Source organism: Chlorocebus sabaeus, chromosome 2 (genome assembly GCF_047675955.1).
Source record: "Chlorocebus sabaeus isolate Y175 chromosome 2, mChlSab1.0.hap1, whole genome shotgun sequence".
NCBI classification, from domain to species: Eukaryota; Metazoa; Chordata; class Mammalia; order Primates; family Cercopithecidae; genus Chlorocebus; species Chlorocebus sabaeus.
In genome coordinates, this window is record NC_132905.1 from 52,236,306 (window position 1) to 52,258,187 (window position 21,882).

General features: G+C 35.0%; 1 protein-coding gene across 9 annotated transcripts in view; it reads left to right on the plus strand.

The window, feature by feature from the left end:
* Positions 1-21,882, plus strand: part of TASP1 (taspase 1) — a 255,191-nt gene that overhangs the window by 52,089 nt on the left and 181,220 nt on the right. For all 9 annotated transcript variants that reach the window (XR_005235672.2, XR_005235673.2, XM_007960419.3 and 6 more), the window contains 3 exons: positions 691-775; positions 11,010-11,089; positions 21,341-21,447. Coding sequence is in view for 7 of the 9 variants with exons in the window: in XM_007960419.3 (XP_007958610.1) it covers positions 691-775; positions 11,010-11,089; positions 21,341-21,447 (272 nt within the window). In the remaining 2 variants the exon portion in view is untranslated. The remainder of the gene's footprint in view (positions 1-690; positions 776-11,009; positions 11,090-21,340; positions 21,448-21,882) is intronic.

Genomic DNA, 21,882 nt, shown 5'->3' on the forward strand with positions numbered 1-21,882 from the left:
TGACAGTGTTTATCACACTCAAACTGTCCTGTCAGTTCTCCTGGATAAGCACCATCACCTCACTTGTACATACTGGTTGGCCTCTTGGAAAGAATCTGAACCACATTTTAGGTTACAATCTTTCATACAGTTGGCCTCCTCTCCCACCCTTACCCAATTTGAAGGACAATTCCCCGTTCTGTCTCTCTTGTAGGTGACATTTAAAAGTTTTGGCATATTTTTCCCCCATTAATTTTTATCTCCAAGGTCAACTTGAAGCTGTTTATAATGATGTTTATTCTTTAAAGGGAGTTTATGGTTTTGTGGTCACTAAATGCCTGGAGCATGTATATAGTTTTGATAGTAAGATAGTATCACATTTTCAGTTCATTTTAAACACTCTACTCTGAAATCTATTAAAAAAGGAACCTAACTTAAATATGTAGTATTTCAGTTCAGCCTTTACTTCTGTAGCACATGACAAAACATGAGAATATGTATTTTATATTTGTTCTTTTCTTGCTTCTAGGTTTTCATTTATTTTTTAACTCTTATTGCTCATGGTTATTAAGGGTTTTCATCAGTATTACTTGATATATCAAAAAAGAACTTCCAAGATATATTCAAGTTGTTTTATTGAAACAACTGCAAAACTGAGTGGGAAACTGAAAGACATTTCTGACATCTTTTTTGCCAATTTTTTTTTTATAGGAATCAAGAACCCAGTCTCAGTTGCCAACAGACTCTTATGTGAAGGGCAGAAGGGCAAGCTCTCGGCTGGCAGAATTCCTCCCTGGTAACCACTTTGTTCTTCCCAACTTTCCCTGTCTTTAGTGCATTTTTATCCACAGAAGGCTGATGCTGTTGGTTACATACCAGGTATCATGCCTTTGAAGAAGAAGATAAACTTTGTTCTGTGATCATGGAACATTTTGTACAGCTGATAGAGTTCTGGATGGAAAAGAATATTATGGATTAAAGCAGAAAGGGGATCAGTGTTCAACTGGGCTCATTTTATTTTGAAACTTAAGAAAAAAAGTTACACATTGTAGTCTAGAGTCTAAAGTAATTTTTAATTTTGAGAAGTTCTTAGCATAAAAGTACATGGAATATAGTAAATAGCCCTTATGGACCTGTGATCCAGCTCCAGTAATTACCAGTGTTTTGTTCTTATCTGTCTCATGCATCCATTTCAGGTTTTTTCCTATAGGGTTTTTTGTTTTTGTTTTTGTTTATTTTTATTTTATTTTATTATTTTGTTTTTGAGATAAGGTCTCACTCTGTCACCCAGGCTGGAGTGCAGTGGCACAGTCATGGCTCACTGCAGCCTTGACCTCCTCTGCTCAAGAGATCTTCCTGCCTCAACCTCCTGAGTAGCTGGGACTACATGCTTGTACCACCATTCCTGGATATTTTATTTTTTTTTAGAGATGGGGTCTTGCTATGCTGCCCAGGCTCATCTCAAACTCCTCGATTCAAGCAATCCTCCTGCCTTGGCCTCCCAGAGAGCTGGGATTATAGGCATGAGCCACTGTGTCTGGCCCCTATAGTATTTTAAAGCAAATTCCCGACACCATAGTTTACCCTTAAATAGTTTTGTAAGTAATTCTGTGTTTGCAAAACATAGCCACCGTACTGTTAGCTTGCCTAACAATATTAAAACTTATGCTTTAATACCATGTTATACTTAGTCTATGCTCAGCATACCTGGTTATGGAGGTTACATTAATGTTCTGTGTTCAAAGTTGTGGTGACAGTGCTGTAGGAATCACTTTGTTTGATTCTACTGTGTTTTGAAGTCACAGAAAATATATAGTTAGAAAAAATCTTAAATCCTTTACCCAGCTAGATGTAAAATTTTAATTATATATATCCCAGTTTAATTAGGGCACTAGAGAGTCAATTATGAAAAAATTCTCAAATATTAATTTTTATTATGTGTTTTTGATCAAGCAGTGGTAAGGGGTAGCAAATCTGATTTATTGAGATCCTTTCTAATATCTGTTGGATTGATTTCAGTAAGTTTCCTGGTAACTCTGAAAGTGAGAAAAGTGATTTAAAAAAATCTTCCCTCATGATTTATTTAAAAAATGCTTCTCTCATGATTTATGTTAAACCCATGCTATTTTGTTTAACTGGTATGAGATTATCAATCCAAAATTTACTAAGTATTTGTTTAGTAGGTACATGTGGAGTCCTTCTATCCATACGTTTTTAAGGGAGTATTAAGTGCAAAGAGATTGTCTCTGGATTTATATTCTCTGTAATGTGCATTTAAACATGACTGTGTTCTTTCACCCAGTATTTTCTGTTGTGTGTAGAACCTAATTAACATGAACTAAACAATTTAGAAGACATGTATCCAGTAGGGAGGAGAAGATGTAGTTGTTTGGTTGGCAAGAAAAATAGCATAAACAGTGTAAAAAGCATTTGGAAGTTCACCTACAAGTCTACTATAATCCCGTTGCCCCCACTCCTCATGGCGTTTACCAAGCAAATTCTCAAATTTATATGGAGGAGCAAATGTAAAAGAATAGTAAAGACAGTTGTAAAACAGATGAAAGAGTTGGACGTACTTAATGGATAGCATGATACTTTTATGTAATACTATAGGAATTAAAACAGGTTGATACAGGTATAGATAAAAAGATCAGTAAGAACTGCAAGTCTAGAAGCTGACTCAGTGCATGAGGGAATTTGGTCTGTGAAAACAGTGTCATCTCAAATCATTGTGGGGAAAAATAATGGTGTATTAAATAAATTGTGTTGGGACAGTTGGCCACCTAGTGCAAGAACATTAAATTCCGATGTCATATCACTAAGAAAATGCCCAAACCCAAAAGTAAACAAGTGTAGTATAAAAATATTAGGAAAAAATATGGGAGAGTATTCTTATGACTATGAGGCAGCAAAAAATTTATTAAGATAAAAAATAAAGCTAAGTATTGAAACATATGACAAGTGAAGATGTATACCGGTTATACAACTGAAGATACTACGATCAGAATTAAAAGACAGTATGTCCTTTGGAACTGAGAAAAATTATTTGCAGGATATGTAGCAAACAAAAGATTATCCAGAGTGTTTATGAACTAGAAAATATCAATAAGAAAAAGACAGCTCACATTTTAAAAATCAGTAAAGGATACAAATAGGCAATTTATGGGAAAAAAAATTAATGGGATATAAACATATGAAAAGGTGCCCAATAATATTAATCAAGGAATTGTTAGTAATAAAAAAGATGATATTTTCACCTTTTTCAAGTAGCAAAATTAACAAAGACCAACAATATGCAGAATTATTCAGGGCATAGAAAAATCGGTTCTTTTGCTGTTGATGGGAACATAAACAGCCGGTTGAGAGACATTTTGATATTATTTATTAAGTACAAATTAAAAATGCACATTGTATGCCCAGCATTTGTATCCTGAGACAAAATGCCTTCACAAGAAGGCTCATAGAGCACAAGAAGGCTATAGCATTGTTGTTTGTAGAATATAAAAATGTAAGCTCCCGAAATACCCATCAATGGCTAAATAAACTGTTTTCTAGTTATATTATTAGATATCCTGTGGCATTAGAAAAAAGGACAGAAACATTTGCGTATAGTAACATGGCTTACTGTTAGAATTAATTTACTTGGGCTGCTTTAACAAAATACCTTAGATTCAGTGGCTTAAACAGTAGAAATGTATTTCTCACAGTTCTGGAAGTTAAGAAGTCCAAGAGCTAGATTCCAGCCTGTTTGGTTTCTGGTAAGCGTTCCTTTTCTGTCTTGCTTTCTCACTGTGTCCTTACACTAGAGATAGGGGTATAGGGAAAGGGTTGTTGAGAGAGAGAAAACTTTCCTTCTTATAAAGACACTAATAGCATCACGAGGGCCCTACCCTCATGACTTTATCCAATTCCAATGATCTCCCAAAGGCCCCATCTCCAAATATTATCATAATGAAGGCTAGGGCTTCAACAAATGAATTTTTGGGTGGACACGATTCAGTTCAGAAATAGATCTCACATTGTAGAGTAAAAAAATCAAGTTGCTGATGATATGTTCATTTTGACTTCTGTTTTCTTAAAAAAATTACAAAACAATATGATGCATACCTGTTTTCTGCCACCTAGGATAGGAAATAAAACACCACCAAAAGATTTGGAGCTGCCTAGACTAAACTCTGCCAATTTACATTTCTGCCTACAATGTCTTATGATCATTCAACCAAACACTTAACAGGAGTAATATAATATTTTAAAAATCTTTCCAAAGTTAAAAGGGAAGAGATTTAACATGTACTCCTTGTTCCTTCCACTGTCTCACATGCTCACCCTGACCCCCATCTCTGCCCTACCTCTAGTTAACAATAACCCTGATTTTAAGCTTTTCTCATTGCCATATATTCTTTCATATTATTACAGCATATCTAATACTCTAATTTTCTGTGGCTACATAAATACGTGCATAGATGTACAAAAAGACTTGTAAAGTAGGTTATGAAGCCCACTGTGATCACCTCAGGGAAAGAGGGAAGAGGGAGTAAGATGAGGCAATTGTCCAAGGGGACATATGCAATATTTTAATATTTTACAATGGGAAAACATACAGGTGAAAGTGATGGCTACCTCTTTATTAAAATGATATTATATAATAATGGTACACCTGTCTGGAAGTAGCTGGTTTTCTCACAAACATAGTTTTCAACTTTATGTTTTGAGTATTTTGATATTTTAGGTATTTAATATTTTCATATGAATTTTAGAATTAGTTTTTCCATTTCTGTAAATAGCCTGCCAGAATTTTGTTTGCAATTCTAATATATGCATTTATTAAGATTTTTAAACTCTCTCGACTTTTATAGTTTCCAGTGTATAGATGTTGCACAGCTTTTATTATATTTATACCTGGTACTTCATTTTTTTGATGCTGTGGTAAATGGTGTACTTAAGCATGTTAATTTCCAAATGTTCATTGTCAGTATGTAGAAATATGATTGATTTTAACGTATTGACATTCTATCATGGGAATTTGGTAAATCCATTTGTTTTAGTCCCAGTTTTTATAGATTCCATAAGATTTTCTTTCTTTCTTTTTTTCTTTCCTTTTTTTTTTTTTTGAGATGGAATCTTGCTCTCTGTGGACCAGGCTGGAGTGCAACACATCTCAGCTCACTGCAATCTGTGCCTCCCAGGTTCAAGCAATTCTCCCGCCTCAGCCTCCTGAGTATCTGGAATTACAGGCATGCACCACGATGCCCTGCTAATTTTTGTATTTTTAGTATAGGAGGGGTTTTGCCACGTTGGCCAGGCTGGTCTTGAACACCTGACCTCAGGTGATCCGCCCGCCTTAGCCTCCCACAGTGCTGAGATTACAGACATGAGCCACCGTGCCCAGCCAAGATTTTTTACGTAAATATTATGTCTCCTGGGAATGAGTATAGTTTTATTTCTATTTCTAATCTGGATTCTTTTGACTAATTTTTTTTTGTGCTTTATTGCATTGGCTGGAACTTCCAATGCAATGTACAGTAGAGAAGTGTGAGAATGGACATCCTTCCCTTGTTTGTGATCTTAGGGAAGAAGCATTTGGTCTTTCACCATTAAGTCTGAAGATTGCTGCAGGTATTTAATCACAGATGCTCTTGATCATGTTGAGAAAGTTCCCTTCTTTTCCTAGTGTATTAGACCATTTTGATACTGCTATGAACAAATACCCAGGACTGGGTAACTTATTAAAAAAAAAAGAGGTTTAGGCCGGGCGCAGTGGCTCATGCCTGTCATCCCAGCACTTTGGGAGGCCGAGGCAGGTGGATCACGAGGTCAGGAGATCGAGACCATCCTGGCTAACATGGTGAAACCCCATCTCTACTAAAAAATACAAAAAATTAACTGGGTGTGGTGGTGGGCGCCTGTAGTCCCAGCTACTCAGGAGGCTGAGGCAGGAGAATGACTTTAACCCGGGAGGTGGAGCTTGCAGTGAGCTGAGATCACGCCACTGCACTCCAGGCTGGGTGACAGAGCAAGACTCTGTCTCTTAAAAAAAAAAAAAAAGTTTAATGGACTCACAGTTCGACTTGGCTGGGGAAGCCTCACAATCATGGCAAAAGGCGAAGAAGAGCAAAGGCACATCTTACATTACATGGTGACAGGCAAGAGAGCATGTGCAGAGGAACTGCCCTTTATAAAACCATCAAATCTCATGAGACTTACTCACTATCACAAGAACAGCATGAGAAAAATCTGCTCCCATGATTCAGTTACATCCCACTGCGTCCCTCCCACGACACATGGGTATTATGGGAGCTACAATTCAAGATGAGATTTGGGTGGGGACACAGCCAAACCATGTCACCTAGTGTGCTGAGAACTTTAGTAGGAATAGGTGTTGTACTTTATCAAATGCTTTTCTGCATCTATTGAGATGATCCTATAATTTAAAAAATTTAGTTAGCTAATTTAGTGATTTGTTGATTTTTGACTGATAAAGCAGCATTCCTGGGATAAATTCCACTTGGTCATAATGTATTATCCTTTTTATATATTGTTGGCTTCAGTTTGCTAATATTTGGTAAAGAATTTTTACATCTATGTTAATGAGTGATACTGGTTTATAGTTTTCTTGTAATAACTTTGGTTTGGGTTCATTTTGCTTTTTGGTTGTGTGGGGATATATATTTCATCAGCTTTGGGAAAAAATTGCTCATTATCTCTTCAGATATTTTTTTCTGAATCCCTGTCTCTTCTATTCTATTCACAATTCTAATTGCACATAAATTCAGCCCCTTGTAGTAGTTTACAGATCACTGATGATTTGTTTACTTTTTTCATTGTTTTTTCTCTGTTTCATTTTGAATAGTTTTCATTGCTGTCTTCAAGTTTACTAATTATTTTTCTGTCTAATCACATAATATCTTGCTGCCTGCTAATCCCATTCAGCTTGTGTTTTATTTCTGACATTATTTTTATCTCTACAAGTTTGATTTGCATCTTTAAAAAAATGTCTTCCATGTATCTACTTTACATGCCTAAACTTTCCTCTAGCTTTGTGAACATATGAATAGTGTTATAACAATTATTTAAATATCTTTGTTTGCTAATTCTGTCCTCTTTGTTATTTATGGATTGTTTTCAGTTGAATGATTTTTCACCTCATTATAGGTTACCTTTTCCTCCTGTTTTGCGTGCTTGGTAATTTTTATTGGGTTTCAGACATTGTGAGTTTTACCTTTTTGGGTGCTGTGTATTTTTGTATTTTAAAAACTATTCTTACATTTTATTCTAGGATGTGGCTAAGTTACTTAAAAACAGCTTGAGCCTTTCAGGTCTCACTTTAAACTTTGTTACATGAGATGAGAAGCATTTGGCCTTGAGCTAATTTTGCCTTGCTATTGAGGCGGAATCTTTCAAAGTATTATAACAGATGCACCTAGAATGAGGCCTTTACTTTGGCTGGTGGGAGCAGGAGCTGTTGTTCCTGGCTGTCTGAACTTGGAGACTTGGTTTTTTTTTTTAACTTTCATTTCATTTGTTCCAAGACTTTGGGTAATGTCTTCTTACACATACACTGATCTCTACGTAGCTGAAGACTAGAGGGATACTCTGCAGATCTCTAGAGTACTTTCTATATGCAGTTCTCTCCTCTCTGGTACTCGGTCTTACGAACTGTGGCTATGTGGCTTCTCTGGATGCCCTCTCTGGATGTCACTTCAACTCAGAGATACTGCTGGAGCTCCTGTGCTGTGGTTTAGAAACTCTCTAGGCAATAATGAAGGTGAACCCTATGATTGCAGTAAGACAATCACAAGGTTTACCTTGTTTCCTCTCTCTCAAGGATCACTGTCCTATGTTGCCTAATGTCTCAATGTCTGAAAACTGCTACTTTCTGTATTTTGTCTTTATTTTTTTCTCCATCTTGTCCAGAAGTGAAAAATCTCTCATGTACCTGGAAGTTCACCATCTAAATTATAATAGAAATGAGATGACTAGAAATATTTGGATCACATGTAAATAAGCTTGAAGTAAAAACATTATAAATTTGGTTATGTTGATTTAGGGTATTCAAGGAAAATTTTTTTTGACTATATTACATTTAGACAGTGAACTCTAGAGAGTTTCTGCTATAACAAAACACCTTAATACCATAAACTAGGTAGCTTATAAACAATAAAAGTTTCTCACAGTTCTGAAGGCCGGAAAGTTCAAGATCAAGGAGTTGGGGAATTCAGAGTTGGGGCAATCAAGAGGGCTAATCCCATTCAAGAGGGCTTCACCCTCATGACCTAATCACCTCCCAAAAGGCCCTACCTTCTAATGCCATCCCAATACTTGGGGGTGAGGTTTCAAACTATGAATTTTGTGGGAATACAGGTGTATATATTAGAACATGACAATGTTTAGAATGCTTCAGGCACTGTTCTAAATGCTTGAGATATGTTGATGAAAAAATGAAGATCTCTACCCTTATGAAGCTTGAAGCTTTTAAGGAACTTATGCAAAGATAAACTAACAGATAACAATGTATAAATTTATCAATTATATAATACGTTAGAAGGTGGAAAAAGGGAAAAGGAGCAGGATAAGGGGATTGTGAGTACTGGGTAGAGAAGTGCAGGGTATTGGGATGCATTTTTAAGGAGGCCTCATCAAGGAGGGATGTTTGAGCATGTGAAGGAGTTTCCCATTTGGGAAATTAGGGAAACAGCCAGACAGAGGGAACAGTCAGGGTGAAGACCCTGAGGCAGGAGCCTCCTTGATATGTTTGTGGCTTTACAAGACATTGAGTAGAGTACACAAGGGGGCAAGAGGAATAAGAGGTGAATTGGGGAGTGGGGAGAATCAGATTCTATGGGAGCTTATAGATTTTTAAAAAGACTCTAGTTTTTGCACTGGTCCTCACAAGAGGTTTTACAGGATTTCGAAAGAGGAGTGCCATTACCTGAATTGTATTTTACAAGGATTTTAGTGGCTGGTGTATTGAGAATTGTCTGGGGTCAGGGAGTACAGGGCAAGGCAAGCATAAAAATAGTGAGGCCACTGCAGCATTGTGGGTATCAGATGATGGTGGCTCAGACCAAGGTGGTAGCAATCAAGGTGGTGAGAAGTGGTCAGATTCCAGATGTGTTATAATGATAGAGTCAATGGGACTTCAAAGTAGATTGGTGTGAACCTTTTCTAAAAGTTTCCTCCTTGGAGAATCAGAAGAATGCTTGAGAGAAGTTTGAATTGGTACTGCATTTAATGTTTGGGAATGTGATTTTTTTTTTTTTTTTGACATGTCAGTACAGTTTTTAGTAAAAGCTTCTGCTAAAATGATTTCAAAAGCAATTATATGATATTTTGTACAATGATGATCTACTATACAGTAATTTTTTATGTTAAGAAAAAGGGTAGATATTTAGTATGCTTATCCATAAGATGATATCCAACTATTTGCCTCCCTATGAATATTTTACAATGCCCAAAGTATTTAAAAACTTAAATAGCTGACAATAGCAAATTGATTTTACTTAGAATCAAACCTTCGAATGATTAAAAAATATGTAAAATAAAGCTAAGAATATTTTGTAAAATGCCCCTCACTGATTCCAGATACTGGAATTGAACCCAAAATGACCAATGGGAGTGCTGAGAATATTAGATTCAGCTCCAAACTTTTGTCTTGATCATTTAGTTTACTACTTCAGCTTCTCTTTTACATCTTCTCATGAAGAGAATTATTTCTTTTATCAGTTTTTGTTTTTCCTAGAAGAAGGAAATGCTAAAAATGCCATCAGGACCGTTCAAATTTGCATCCAAGCTCCTATTTAAGTTATCTTAACATTTAAACTTTATGTGACAGCTTTTCTTTGCAGTGGATTTCATTTCTTACAAGAATAGGAAAAACTGTTTTCTATTGTTAGAATCCTTTCGAATTTTTTTTTAAATATTGAATTTTGAAGAGGTAAAATTGTTTATTCTTATTGGCCTTCTCTCCTTTCTATTTAAAATAGTCCCTCCATCCCCATCTTTATGTATATTAGAAAGCAGTTATTGTGGCTAACCATTTAGTTTCCCATTGGGGCCATTTGGATGTGTTTTTGAGGGTCTACTTAGATTTTGTTTTGCCAGTCTGTCACTGGTCTTATTAACAGTCAAATCTTAAGACTTCAATATGTATTACTTCGAGGTTTTAGTGTTGGAATGATTAAAATAACAGAAACAAAAAATAGGGAGTGGAAAACTAGCAAGTAGGCACAAGTTCAAGGAATCCATTACTGGCTGGCTGAGATCTTTAAGTAGTTGGCTATGGAAGAAGATAGAGTGATTAATTATTATGGTAACTACTTGCTATTACTATTTGCTTAATCAAATTACTTAGGGAATGGGGTAATTATCCTACATGCTGAAATATTTGAAAACAAGTCTTTTATATTTAGCTATCAGTATCCTTTTATCTACTTTGTTATGTTAAAACTTGCTGTTTAGGACTTAAAAGTTACTTTTGGGACATACCATAGTACTTTACTTACCACAGTAAAAATGATTCTGAGGGTTATGTATATATTTTTATTGCATCAAGGCTTAGAAATGTAACCATACATATTTGAGCATCTCTAGATGTACCCACTAATTTTGGATGGATCCACGTATTCTACTAGGTAATAATGCCAAATCTGAAGGCATTCACTTAATTGTAAACTGTTAATTTGATTAATCAATCTTGTGACATTAACTGAGAACCCTGTTGGTCCAAGATAAATCTTAATATTTTCTACTGAGAAGTCAACTATTTTTACATCTTATTGTGTTGAGTTTTGCCAATTTTTACTAATCAGTTATTGCAAATGGTATTGTAACATTCCAATTGTAAAATTTCTAATTTGGGGAAAAATTTTCAGGAAGTTTTTAGCATGCAGTCATCTTATTACTTTGAGGTAAATCAGGAATTATGTCCATATGCAAGACTTTTTCTCAATTGCCTTACCATATTACCTATATTTATTGAATATGTAGGAGAAGATGACACTGAATTTTAAAAATAATTTTTCTGTTGTTAGCTTTTTAGTTGGAGAAGGAGCCTACAGATGGGCAGTAGATCATGGAATACCCTCTTGCCCTCCTAACATCATGACCACAAGTGAGTAAAAACTTAAAAAAAATTAAGCTATATGAGCATATATACCTGAAAGTATAATATTGCTTCTGTTGTGACCCATGTAGCACAGATATTTATGGAAGAAAACTTACATGTTGAAAGATTTGTAGTTAAAAGATATGTAGAAAGTTATTTCATTTTAAGCCACCTTTATATTCCCGAGGTCATCTCACTGCTTCCTTACGCTTTTATAAAAGTATTGCTAAAAGATCCCTTTTAGAGATTACTTAAAATAACTAATAAAACCATAATACCACCCTTCAATGAGAGAGAGAGAGATGGAGAGAGAGAAAGGGAAGAAAATACAGGTCAGTACTTAACAGTCCTTGAGCTGAGGGAAGGACTTTTTAGATACAAGTGCAAGGGAAGGAAAAACAAAGGTGTGACTACATAAGAGTGAAACTGAAAAACAGTTATCACAAATATGATAAAGGGATAAATATCCTTAATCTATGAAGAAATTTGCCAAATTTACCAAATTAAAAACAGCACAAATACAAGTAATTGCCCAATATAAAAATGATCAAAAGTCCTAAGTACATAATATAACCTAACAGGCAAATTCAAATTAAAATGAGTACATGTTCGCTTTTAACTTCTACTTTTGAAATTTGTTCGCTTTTAACTTCTACTTTTGAAAGATTTAAAACATATTATTCCTGGTAATTGTTTGGTTAAATAATCATAATACATTGTAGGTATAAATGTAAATTGGCGGAGATTTTAGAGGACAACTAAGTAGTACAACTAAGTGTTCTGCTTCTAGGAACCTGTCATTGGAGATAGACAGAGATTTATATAGAAGGGTGCTCAAGTGAGCATTATTAAGAATATACAAAATTTGAAAAAATCTTATACCCAACACAGAGGAATATGAGTAAATAAATGATCATATATTCTTAAAATGAAATGTTATGAAGTAACTAGAAATTATTGTGAAGACTAATCTCTGCTAATGATTAAATCTAATGACTGAAAAAAGTGAAAAATGAAGTTATAAATATGTATGTTTGGGTATATTATGTCTATTTTAAAAATATTTGCATAAAATGAGAAAGAAATATTAAAAACATACACTATTTTTTAAATAAAAATTTTATTTTTATCACTGAAATCTGTGAATATAATTTAAATAATCAAATGAAAAAATGAGGATTAACTCCAAGGAAGCCAAGTTAGTTAAATAGGGTATAATTAGCCAGGTGTGGTCATGCACTCCTGTACTCTCAGCTACTTGGGAGGTTGAGGCAGGAGAATCCTTTGAGCTTAGGAGTTTGAGGCTGCGGTGGGCTATGATTGCACCGCTGTATTCCAGTTTGTGTGATAGAGCGAGACCTTGTCTCTAAAAAAAAAATTATATTCGGAATGAATATTCATATAGTGCTAAAAGTTGTAATATAGGGAGGCTAGAGGGAAGAGAAATGTGTGTGTAGCAGTAGGGCTGGATTATGAGAGTTTTAAATTCCCATGATTCCTGTCACTCATTATGTCTTACAGTCTTTCCAATGGAACTTATTTTACAGTTCTTATATCAGGCAAACAAATTAGGTCATCTGTCAGTTCCCTTTTTTTTCCCTTGGAGACAGACCACCTGGCACCTTCCAGTCTAGAGTCTTACTAGGTCTGCTGCATGGCTGCCATCCTGGACTGTGCCTTGCTTCACCTTGTGATCTCCTTCGCCTCTCTCCAGTATCAGGTTCTCTGTTTCCTGGATCTCATGTGTTTTTCTTCCTTTTTTATTCCTTATTCAGTACATACGAGACTGAAAGTCAGTTTCCCTTAGGTTTTTGAGGAAATTGTTATCTTATTATCTGCTTTCCAGTCTTGCTATTATGCAAGACTCACAAATGTTTTAGTGTATTTTTTCTGTTTGGAAGGAAGCTCTTAATTCCCATGTTTTGATGATCACAATGAAGCATCTTGGGGCATTTTTTTTTTATTCTTTATGTTGAGTGCCCATTTTGCACAGTCTGGACATTTATATGCTTCAAATTTGGAGAAATTGAAAATTTGGGGATAATTTTTTGCTTCACATTTTCTGTATTTTATTTTCCTAATACTTATTTTTTAAACACTTTTAATTTTAGGGGCACATGTACAGGTTTATTATACAGGTAAACTCATGTCACAGGGGTTTGTTGTACAGACTATTTAGTCACCCAGGTATTAAGCCAAGTACCCTTTAGTTGTTTTTCCTGATCTTCTTCCCCTGTCCTACCCTTCACCCTCAGGCTCCACTGTCTTTTGTTCCCCTCTATGTGTCCATGTGTTTCCATCATTTGGCTCCCACTTATAAGCTAGAGCATGTGGTATTTGGTTTTCTGTTCCTGTGTTAGTCTGCTAAGGATAATGGCCTCCATCTCCATCTGTGCTCCTGCTGCAGACATGATCTCATTCTTTTTTATGACTGCATAATATTCCATGGTGTATATGTACCATATTTTCTTTATCCAGTCTATCATTGATGGGCATTTAGGTAGATTCCATGTCTTTGCTATTGTGAATAGTGCTGCAGTGAACAAATGCATGCATGTGTCTTTATGACAGAACAATTTGTATTCCTTTGGGTATATACTCAGTAATGGGATTGCTAGGTCAAATGGTAGTTCTGTTTTTAGCTCTTTGATGAATTACCACACTGCTTTCTACAATGGCTGAACTAATTTACACTCCCACCAGCAGTGTATAAGCACTTTTTCTCCACAACCTCACCAGTATCTGTTATCTTTTGACTTTTTATTAATAGCCTTTCTGACTGTTGTGAGATAGTATCTCATTGTGGTTTTGACTTGCAGTTCTCTAGTGATCAGTGATGTTATCTTCTTTCCCACCTTAACCCCTGATAGTCACTAATATATTTTACATTTGTATAATTTTGTCATTTCAAGAATGTAATATAAATGGTGTCATACGGGCTGTAACCTTTTGGTATTTGCTTTTTTTTTTTTCTCCGCTCCTGACTATAACTCTCTGGAGATAACATCCACATTGTGTTTGTCAATAGCTTGTTTTTTTTTTTTCATTCCTGAGTGTTCATGGTATGGAGGTACTAACACTGTTTAGCCCTTTGCCCATTTATGTCTGGGTTGTTTCCAATTTTTGGCTATTATGAATAAAGCTTCTGTAAACATTCTTGTACTTTTTTTGTGGTTCTTTTTAAAATTATGGTATCATATACATAACATAAAATTTACCATCTTAAACATTTTTAATGGTATAGTTCAGTAGCTTTAAATATTTTCTTACTGTTATGGAACTAACACTGTCATCATCTATAGAACCCTCTTCATCTCATAACACCCAAACTGTACCCATTAAACAGTAACTCCCCATGTCCCTTACATTTAGTCCCTGGCTAGTTCATTTTTGTCTCTATGAAAGTGGAATCATAGGGTACTTGTCCTTTTGTAATTGGCTTGTTTCACTTAGCATGACTTCTTCAAGGTTCATGTTGTAGCGTGTGTCAGAATTTCTTTTTAAGGCTGAATAATATTTCATTGTATGTATATACCACATTTTGTTTATCTACTCATCCATTGATAAATATGTGGGTTACACTACCTTTTGGCTGTCATGCATAATGCTACGGTGAACATGGCTGTGCAAATATCTGTTAGAGTCCCTGCTGTCCATTTTTTTGGGTACCCAGAAATGGAATTGCTGGATCACATGGTTATTCTATTTTTATTTTTTGAGAAGCCACCATATTGTCTGTTTTCCATAGTGGCTGCACCATTTCATATTCTATCAACAGTGCACCATGGTTCCAATTGCTCCATATCCTTGTTCTTTCCTTTACTTTTGGAAAAATAGTTGGCATCCTGATGGCTGTGAGTTGGTATTTCATTGTCATTTTGATTTGCATTTCCATAATGATTATGCTGTTAACGTGTCTTTTCGTGTGCTTATTAGCCATTTTTATAGCTTTCTTTGAGAAATACATATCCTAGTCCTTTGCCTATTTTTCAATCAGGGTTTTTCTTGTTGAGATATAGGAATTCTTCATGTGTTCTGGATATTAACACTTGTCAGATATGACTTGCAAATATCCCATTCCATGAGTTGCCTTTTCACTCCATTGATTGTGTCTTTCACTCACTGTGTCTTTTAAATTTTTATCCTTTTTTTTCTTTTATTGTCTGTGTTTTGGTGTTATATCCAACCTCTTCTCCTATGTTGTTTTCTAAGAGATTTATAGTTTTAGCTCTTACATTTAGGTCTTTGATCCATTTTGAATGAATTTTTGTATATGGTATAAAGTGGGGGTCTAACTACGTTATCTGGCATGTGGTTATCTAGTCTTTCAAACGGTTTGTTGAAGACTGTGGTTTCCCTTTTGAATGGTGCTAGTACCCTCGTGAAATCATTGACCATACATGTGAGAGTTTATTTCTGAACTCTTTAATCTATTGCATTTTTCCGTGTAACAACCTTTATGCCGTTTCCATAATGGATTTTTTTAGATGGAGTCTCACTCTGTTGCCCAGGCTGGAGTGCAATGGTGCAATCCTCTGCTCATTGTAATTTCCGCTTCCTGGGCTCAGACAATTCTGCCACAGCCTCCCGTGTAGCTGGGATTACAGGTGCCCACCACCACGCCCAGCTAATTTTTTTTGTATTTTTAGTAGAGATGAGGTTTCACCATGTTGGCCAGGCTGGTTTTGAACTCCTGACTTAGAATGATTCGCCTGCTTTGGCCTCCAAAGTGCTGGGATTACAGGCATGAGCCACCACCCCTGGCCTCCGTGCTGTTTTGATTTCTGTAGCTTTGCAGTAAGTTTTGAAATTAGGAAGTGAGACTTCCAACTTTTTTTTTGTTTCCAAGATTGTTTTGATTATTTAGAGTCCCTTTAGATTGTATATGAATTTTAGGATTGATATTTCTATTTCTTAAAAAAAAACACTGTTGGGATTTTGTTAGGGATTACACTGAATCTGTAGATTGCTTTAAGTAGTATTGACATCTTAATAATATTAAAGCTTCCAATTCTTGAACATGGATGTCTTTTCATGATTAACATCTTTAATTTCTTTCAGCAATGTTTTGTTGTTTTCAGCATACAAGTCTTTTGCCTACTTGATTTTTGTTTTTTTCCTAAGCATTTTATACTTTTCGATGCTATTGTAAATGGGATTGCTTTCTTAATTCATTGTTAATTTATAGAAATGCAACTGGTTTTTGAGTATTGATTTTGAATCATACAACTTTGCTGAATTTGTTAGTTCCAGTGGGTTTGTGTGTTTGTGTTGGGGGGTGGGGTTAGAGATCTTTAGGATGTTCCAAGTATAAGATCAAGTCATAATTTTATTTCTTCCTTTCCAATTTGAATGGCTTTTACCTCTTTTCCTTGCCTAATTGCCTTGGCTGGGACTTCCAGTACTTCTAGGACTTCTAGTTCTAGTACTTCTAATATTAGATTTGGACTTCTAGTACTAGAAGTGGTGAAAGTACATATCCTTGTCATGTTTCTGATTTTAGGGGAAAAGCTTTCAGTCTTTCACCATAGATATGATGTTAGCTGTGGGCTTTTCACATTTTGCCTTTTTGTGTTGAGGTCGTTTCTTTCTATTTCTAGTTTGTTTGGTGTGTTTATTATGAAATAATTTTGAATTTTGTAACGTGATTATTTGTGCATCCATTTATGATCATGCTGGGTGGGGTGGCTCATACCTATAATCCCAGCACTTTGGGAGACGGAGGTGGGAGGATCACTTGAGGCCAGAAGTTCAAGACCAGCCTGAGCAACATAGTAAAAAAAAAAAAAAAAAAAAAAAGATCAAAAGGCTTTTTCCCTTCATCCTGTTAATGTTGGTGTATAACATTGATTTTCATATGTTGAATGACCTTTGCTTCTTAGGAATAAATTGCACTTTGTCATAGTGTATTATCCTTTTAATATGCTGCTGCATTTGGTTTGGCAGTATTTTGTTGAGGAATTTTGCATCAACGTTCGTAAGAAGTATTGGTTGGTAGCTTTCTTATGGTGTCTTTGTATGGTTTGGGTATTAGGATAATGCTGACCTCATATAATGACGTTGGAAATGTTTCTTCTTTGTTAATTTTTTTGGTGTTTGTTGTTTAAATGTTTGGTAGAATGCTGCAGTGAAGCCATGAAGTCTGGGAATTTTTTTTTTTTGCCAGGAGAGTTTATATTATTGATTTAGTCTCCTTACTAGATATGGGTTAATTCAGATTTTCTGTTTCTTCATGATGCAGTCTTGGTAGGTTTTGTGTTTTTGGACTTTGTTAATTTCATTTAGGTCATCCAATATTTGGGTACCCAGTTTTTCATAGAACTCTCTTATTTATATGTGTGTGCATATATGCATATATATATATATGCACGTGTATATATATACACACATATATATACACATACATAGACACACACATATACACATACACAACACACACACACACACACACATATATGTATATAGAGATATAATTTTTTTTTTTTGAGACAAGGTCTTGCTCTGTTGCCCAGGCTGGAATGCAGTGGCACAAACATGGCTCACTGCACCCTTGACCTCTTAGACTAAGATGATCCTCCCATCTCAGCCGCTAGAGTAGCTGCAACTACAGGTGCATGCCACCATGCCTGGCTAATTTTTTGTATTTTTGTAGAGACAGGGTTTCACCGTGTTGCCTGGGCTGGTCTCAAACTCCTGTATTCAAGGGATTTACCCACACTGGTTTCCCAAACTGCTGGGATTACAGGCATGAGCCACTGTACCTGGCCTATAATACTTTTTGTTTTTGAAGAATCAGTAGTAATGTCCCCATTTTGATTTCTGATTATAGTAATTTGTCTTTTTTTTCTTAATCTAGCTAAAGATCTTAAATTTTGTTAATGTTTTCCATGAACTTTTGGTTTTATTTGTTTTTCTTTTTTTTTTTTTGGTATTATCTATTTTATTTATCTCCACTCTGATCTTTATTTCCTTTGTTCTGCTAGCTTTGGGTTTAATTCTTCTTTTATTAGTTCCTTAAGTTTTAAAGCTAGGTTGTTGTTTGAAATCTTTTTTTCTTTTTAAATGTTTTTATAGCTGTAAAATTTTTTCCTTCATAAGGCTTTTGATGCACTTTGTAAGTTTTGGTGTATTAATTTTTATTCACATCTAAGCATTTTCTAATTTCCTTTTTGATTTCTTTCTGTATTTTAGTTTTCACAATTTGTGCATTTTTCAGTTTTCTTCTACCATTGATTTCTAACTCCATCCTGTTACAGTTGGAGAAGATACATTGTACAATACCTATCTTTTACATCTATTGAGATTTGATTTGTGCTCACATACAAATGGGACATTTTGGAAAAATATCTCAAGTGAACTTGAGAAGAATGTGAATTCTATCGTTGAATAGAGTGTTCTGTTTATATCTTTTAGATCTACTTGGTTTATTGTGTTGTTCTTTTTTCATTTTCTTTTGTGTATATTGTCTTGCTTTTTTTTTGTGGTTATGATGGGGATTACATTTAACATTCTAAAATTATAACATTCTAATTTGAATTTAGACCAGCTTAACTTCAATAACAAATAAAAATTCTGTTCTCATACAGCTCTGTCTCAACCCTCTTTTACAAAATTGCATCTTTTCCCATTGTTTGTCCCAAAACAGACTGATAGTGTTTTAATGCTTTAGTTTCTAAAATCATGTAGAAAATAAGCTAGGCATGGTGGCTTACACCTGTAATTATAACACTTTGGGAGGCTGAGGTGGGCAAATCACCTGAGCTCAGGAGTTTGAGACCAGTCTGGCCAACATGGTGAAACCCTGTCTCTACTAAAAATACAAAAAGTTAGCCAGCCGTTGTGGTGCGTGCCTGTAATCCCAGCTACTTGGGAGGCCGAGGCAAGAGAATCGCTTGAACCTGGGAGGCAGAGGTTGTAGTGAGCCCAGATTGTGCCACTGCACACTAGCTTGGGCGATAGAGGGAGACTCTGTCTCAAAAAAAAAAAAAAAAAAAATCGTGGAAAACAAAAAGCATACTTAGAAACCAAAATTACAGTAAGACTATCTTTCACAGTTGTCCGTGTATTTGTCTTTATCAGAGATCATTGTTTATTTACAGCTTTGAGTTCTGTCTAAGATTCTTTCATTTTAACTGGAAGTATTTCCTTTAGCATTTCTTGCAGGGTAGGTCCAGTAAAAAAGAACTATCTCAGTTTTTGTTTATCTGAGAGTATTTTAATTTGCCCCTCATTTTTGAAGGACCGTTTGGCCACAGCCAGGATTTTTGGTTGATGCTTTTGTTGTTTTAGCACTTTGAATATATCAACCCACTGTTTCTGGCTTCCAAAGTTTCTGATGAGAAATCTGCTTATAATTTTATTGGGGATCCCTAGTAGGTGATAATCTGCTTTTCAAGATGCTCTCTTTGTCTTTGGTCTTTGACAGTTTGATTGTAATGTGCCTTGGTATGGATCTCCCAGTTTTCCTACTTGGAGTTCCTTTAGCTTCTTGGGTTTTTATGTCTTGGGTGTTCATATCTTTCATCAAAGTTGGCAAGTTTTCAGTTATTATTTCCTCAAGTTAACCATCTTCTCCTTCTCTCTTTCTTTTTCTTCTGGGATTGTACAGTGTGTATATTTGCAAATCTATGCAAGGGCCCCATGAGACCAAAAGTTTCTCAGAGATAGTTTTCTTTCTCCACCTCTTTTGAATACTTTGTTATTTCTTTTTCTCTGCCTTCTCCCTGTTTTCTCCCCCAATCTTCTCTCAGTCTCATGCTCTGCTATAATCTGGGACAATATTGACTGCATGCATTTGCTTTTGAGATAGAGGGAGTAATGGACTTAGTTATGGATTAGCTTTACTCTAAGAGAATTAGCCCTTTAAATTCCCAGTTTATTGTGGGGGGTGTCTCCTATAAAGCTCTCTACTCTTAATGGGCTCTGGGCTTGGTATCCCTCTCCTTGATGCCATTTAGTCAAATGCAAGTGTGCTAGTGTTGGCAAATGTTCACAGTGCAATAATCCACAGTTTACCCAAGAATTTAGGTTAGTACTTGTAAAGTTTTGAGTGCTTTTAAGGTGGTATTTTAAATATTTTACCCAACATTTTTAGGAATATTCCATGGATAATTATTCTGAATAACTTAGTCTGCCATTATCAGAAAACTTTACTCAGTAACTTTGTCAGTGTTATGTTCCAGTTTGTAATTTCTCTTATCAGCTGGATCTAATTGGCTGTTAAAATTTGTATATCAAGTTTTAAAATTTTGATTATTTTATTTATTGATGGATTGAAGCTCTATTTATTCTTCAATTCAGCCTGGTCAGTTTATCATCTTGCTGCTTAATCCTATTTTTGATATATTTCTTTTATTTCTCTGAGGATAAACATATGTTATATTCTTAATCTGATTATTCCAGTATCTGAGATTTTTGCGGTTCAGGTTACGCTTTCTGATATTTGGCTGGCTTTTATTCTTGGTAGTTTATCTCTTACTTGTTTTGTGAATTTTTCTTTTAAAACTATGAGCACATGTTGATTGAAACGTAGGGGTTCTTTGAGGTCTGGATAAGTTAAGGCCAGTTTGTTTTTCTAGGGAGTATTTGCATTTGAGTTTGGAGGCCCTTTGAAGCACTGTTACACTGAGATCACTTTTTTACCCTGGGGTCTCACAGGTAATAAGAATTCTACTCGAAGCCTATCTAAATGCTCTCATTAGTCATGAAATTTCTAGGGAGATGTTTCCTCTTTACATCTAGAACCAAAGCTGAGACTTGCAAGTTTTCTGGTTTTCTGGTTTAAAAAATGTTTTATTTACTTTTTCTTATGTTTTGGTGCCTGGTGACTTTTTTTCTCATTCTTCTATTCACTGGGCATATCAACCTTTGAGACTCTCTCCTTTCTTCGTGGATAATCTCCAGTGTGTTTTCTTATACTGCATTGTGCCCAAGTTTCGTCTCTTACCTCCTATGCGCAGAGACCTTTAAAACCACAGTTCGAGGAGGCATGCATAAACAGATGCTGAGAGGGTAGTGTCTACCTTCAGGACTCCTTTGTTTCTCTGGGTTTGACCTTTTTCTTAATTTTAAAAACTTAGTTTATTTCTCTTATTTTCCTACTATCTCTGTATACCTTGAAAATACTTTTTAAACCCTTAATTTAACATTCTTAAGGATTTTCTTCTGGGAAGGCTCTTCAGATATCTTATTTGACTCATTGCCCTAGTATTTCTTAAATGTTATATTTAATGTTTTTTATTTTATTTTATTTTATAGGATTCAGTTTAGCTGCATTTAAAAGAAACAAGAGGAAACTAGAGCTGGCAGAAAGGGTGGAAACAGATTTTATTCAACTAAAGAAAAGAAGACAATCAAGTGAAAAGGTCAGGAGATGTTTGAAATATTCAAATTAATGTATCATAATGATATATCTTCTGCATTTAGATACAAGCTTTAGGACAGTACTATTCAGTAGAAATAGAATGTGTGCCACATATATACTTTAAAGTTTTTCAGTAGCTACATTAAAAAAAAAATATGTTCATAATATTAGGCTCATAAAAGAGAAAAATAAAGTAGAAAAAAACAAGGGAAATTAATTTCAATAATATATTTAAACCAGTGAATCTCAAATATAACTTTGAAATATGATCAGGGAAAAATTATTAATGAGCTATTTTATGTGATCTCTTTTAGTATTAAGTCTTCATAACCAGTTTAAATTTTCCACATCTCAATTATAACACTAAATTTTTATTAGAAATATTTGATTCGTATTTATATTTCATAAAAATTTACTGTGAAATAGTAAATTTACA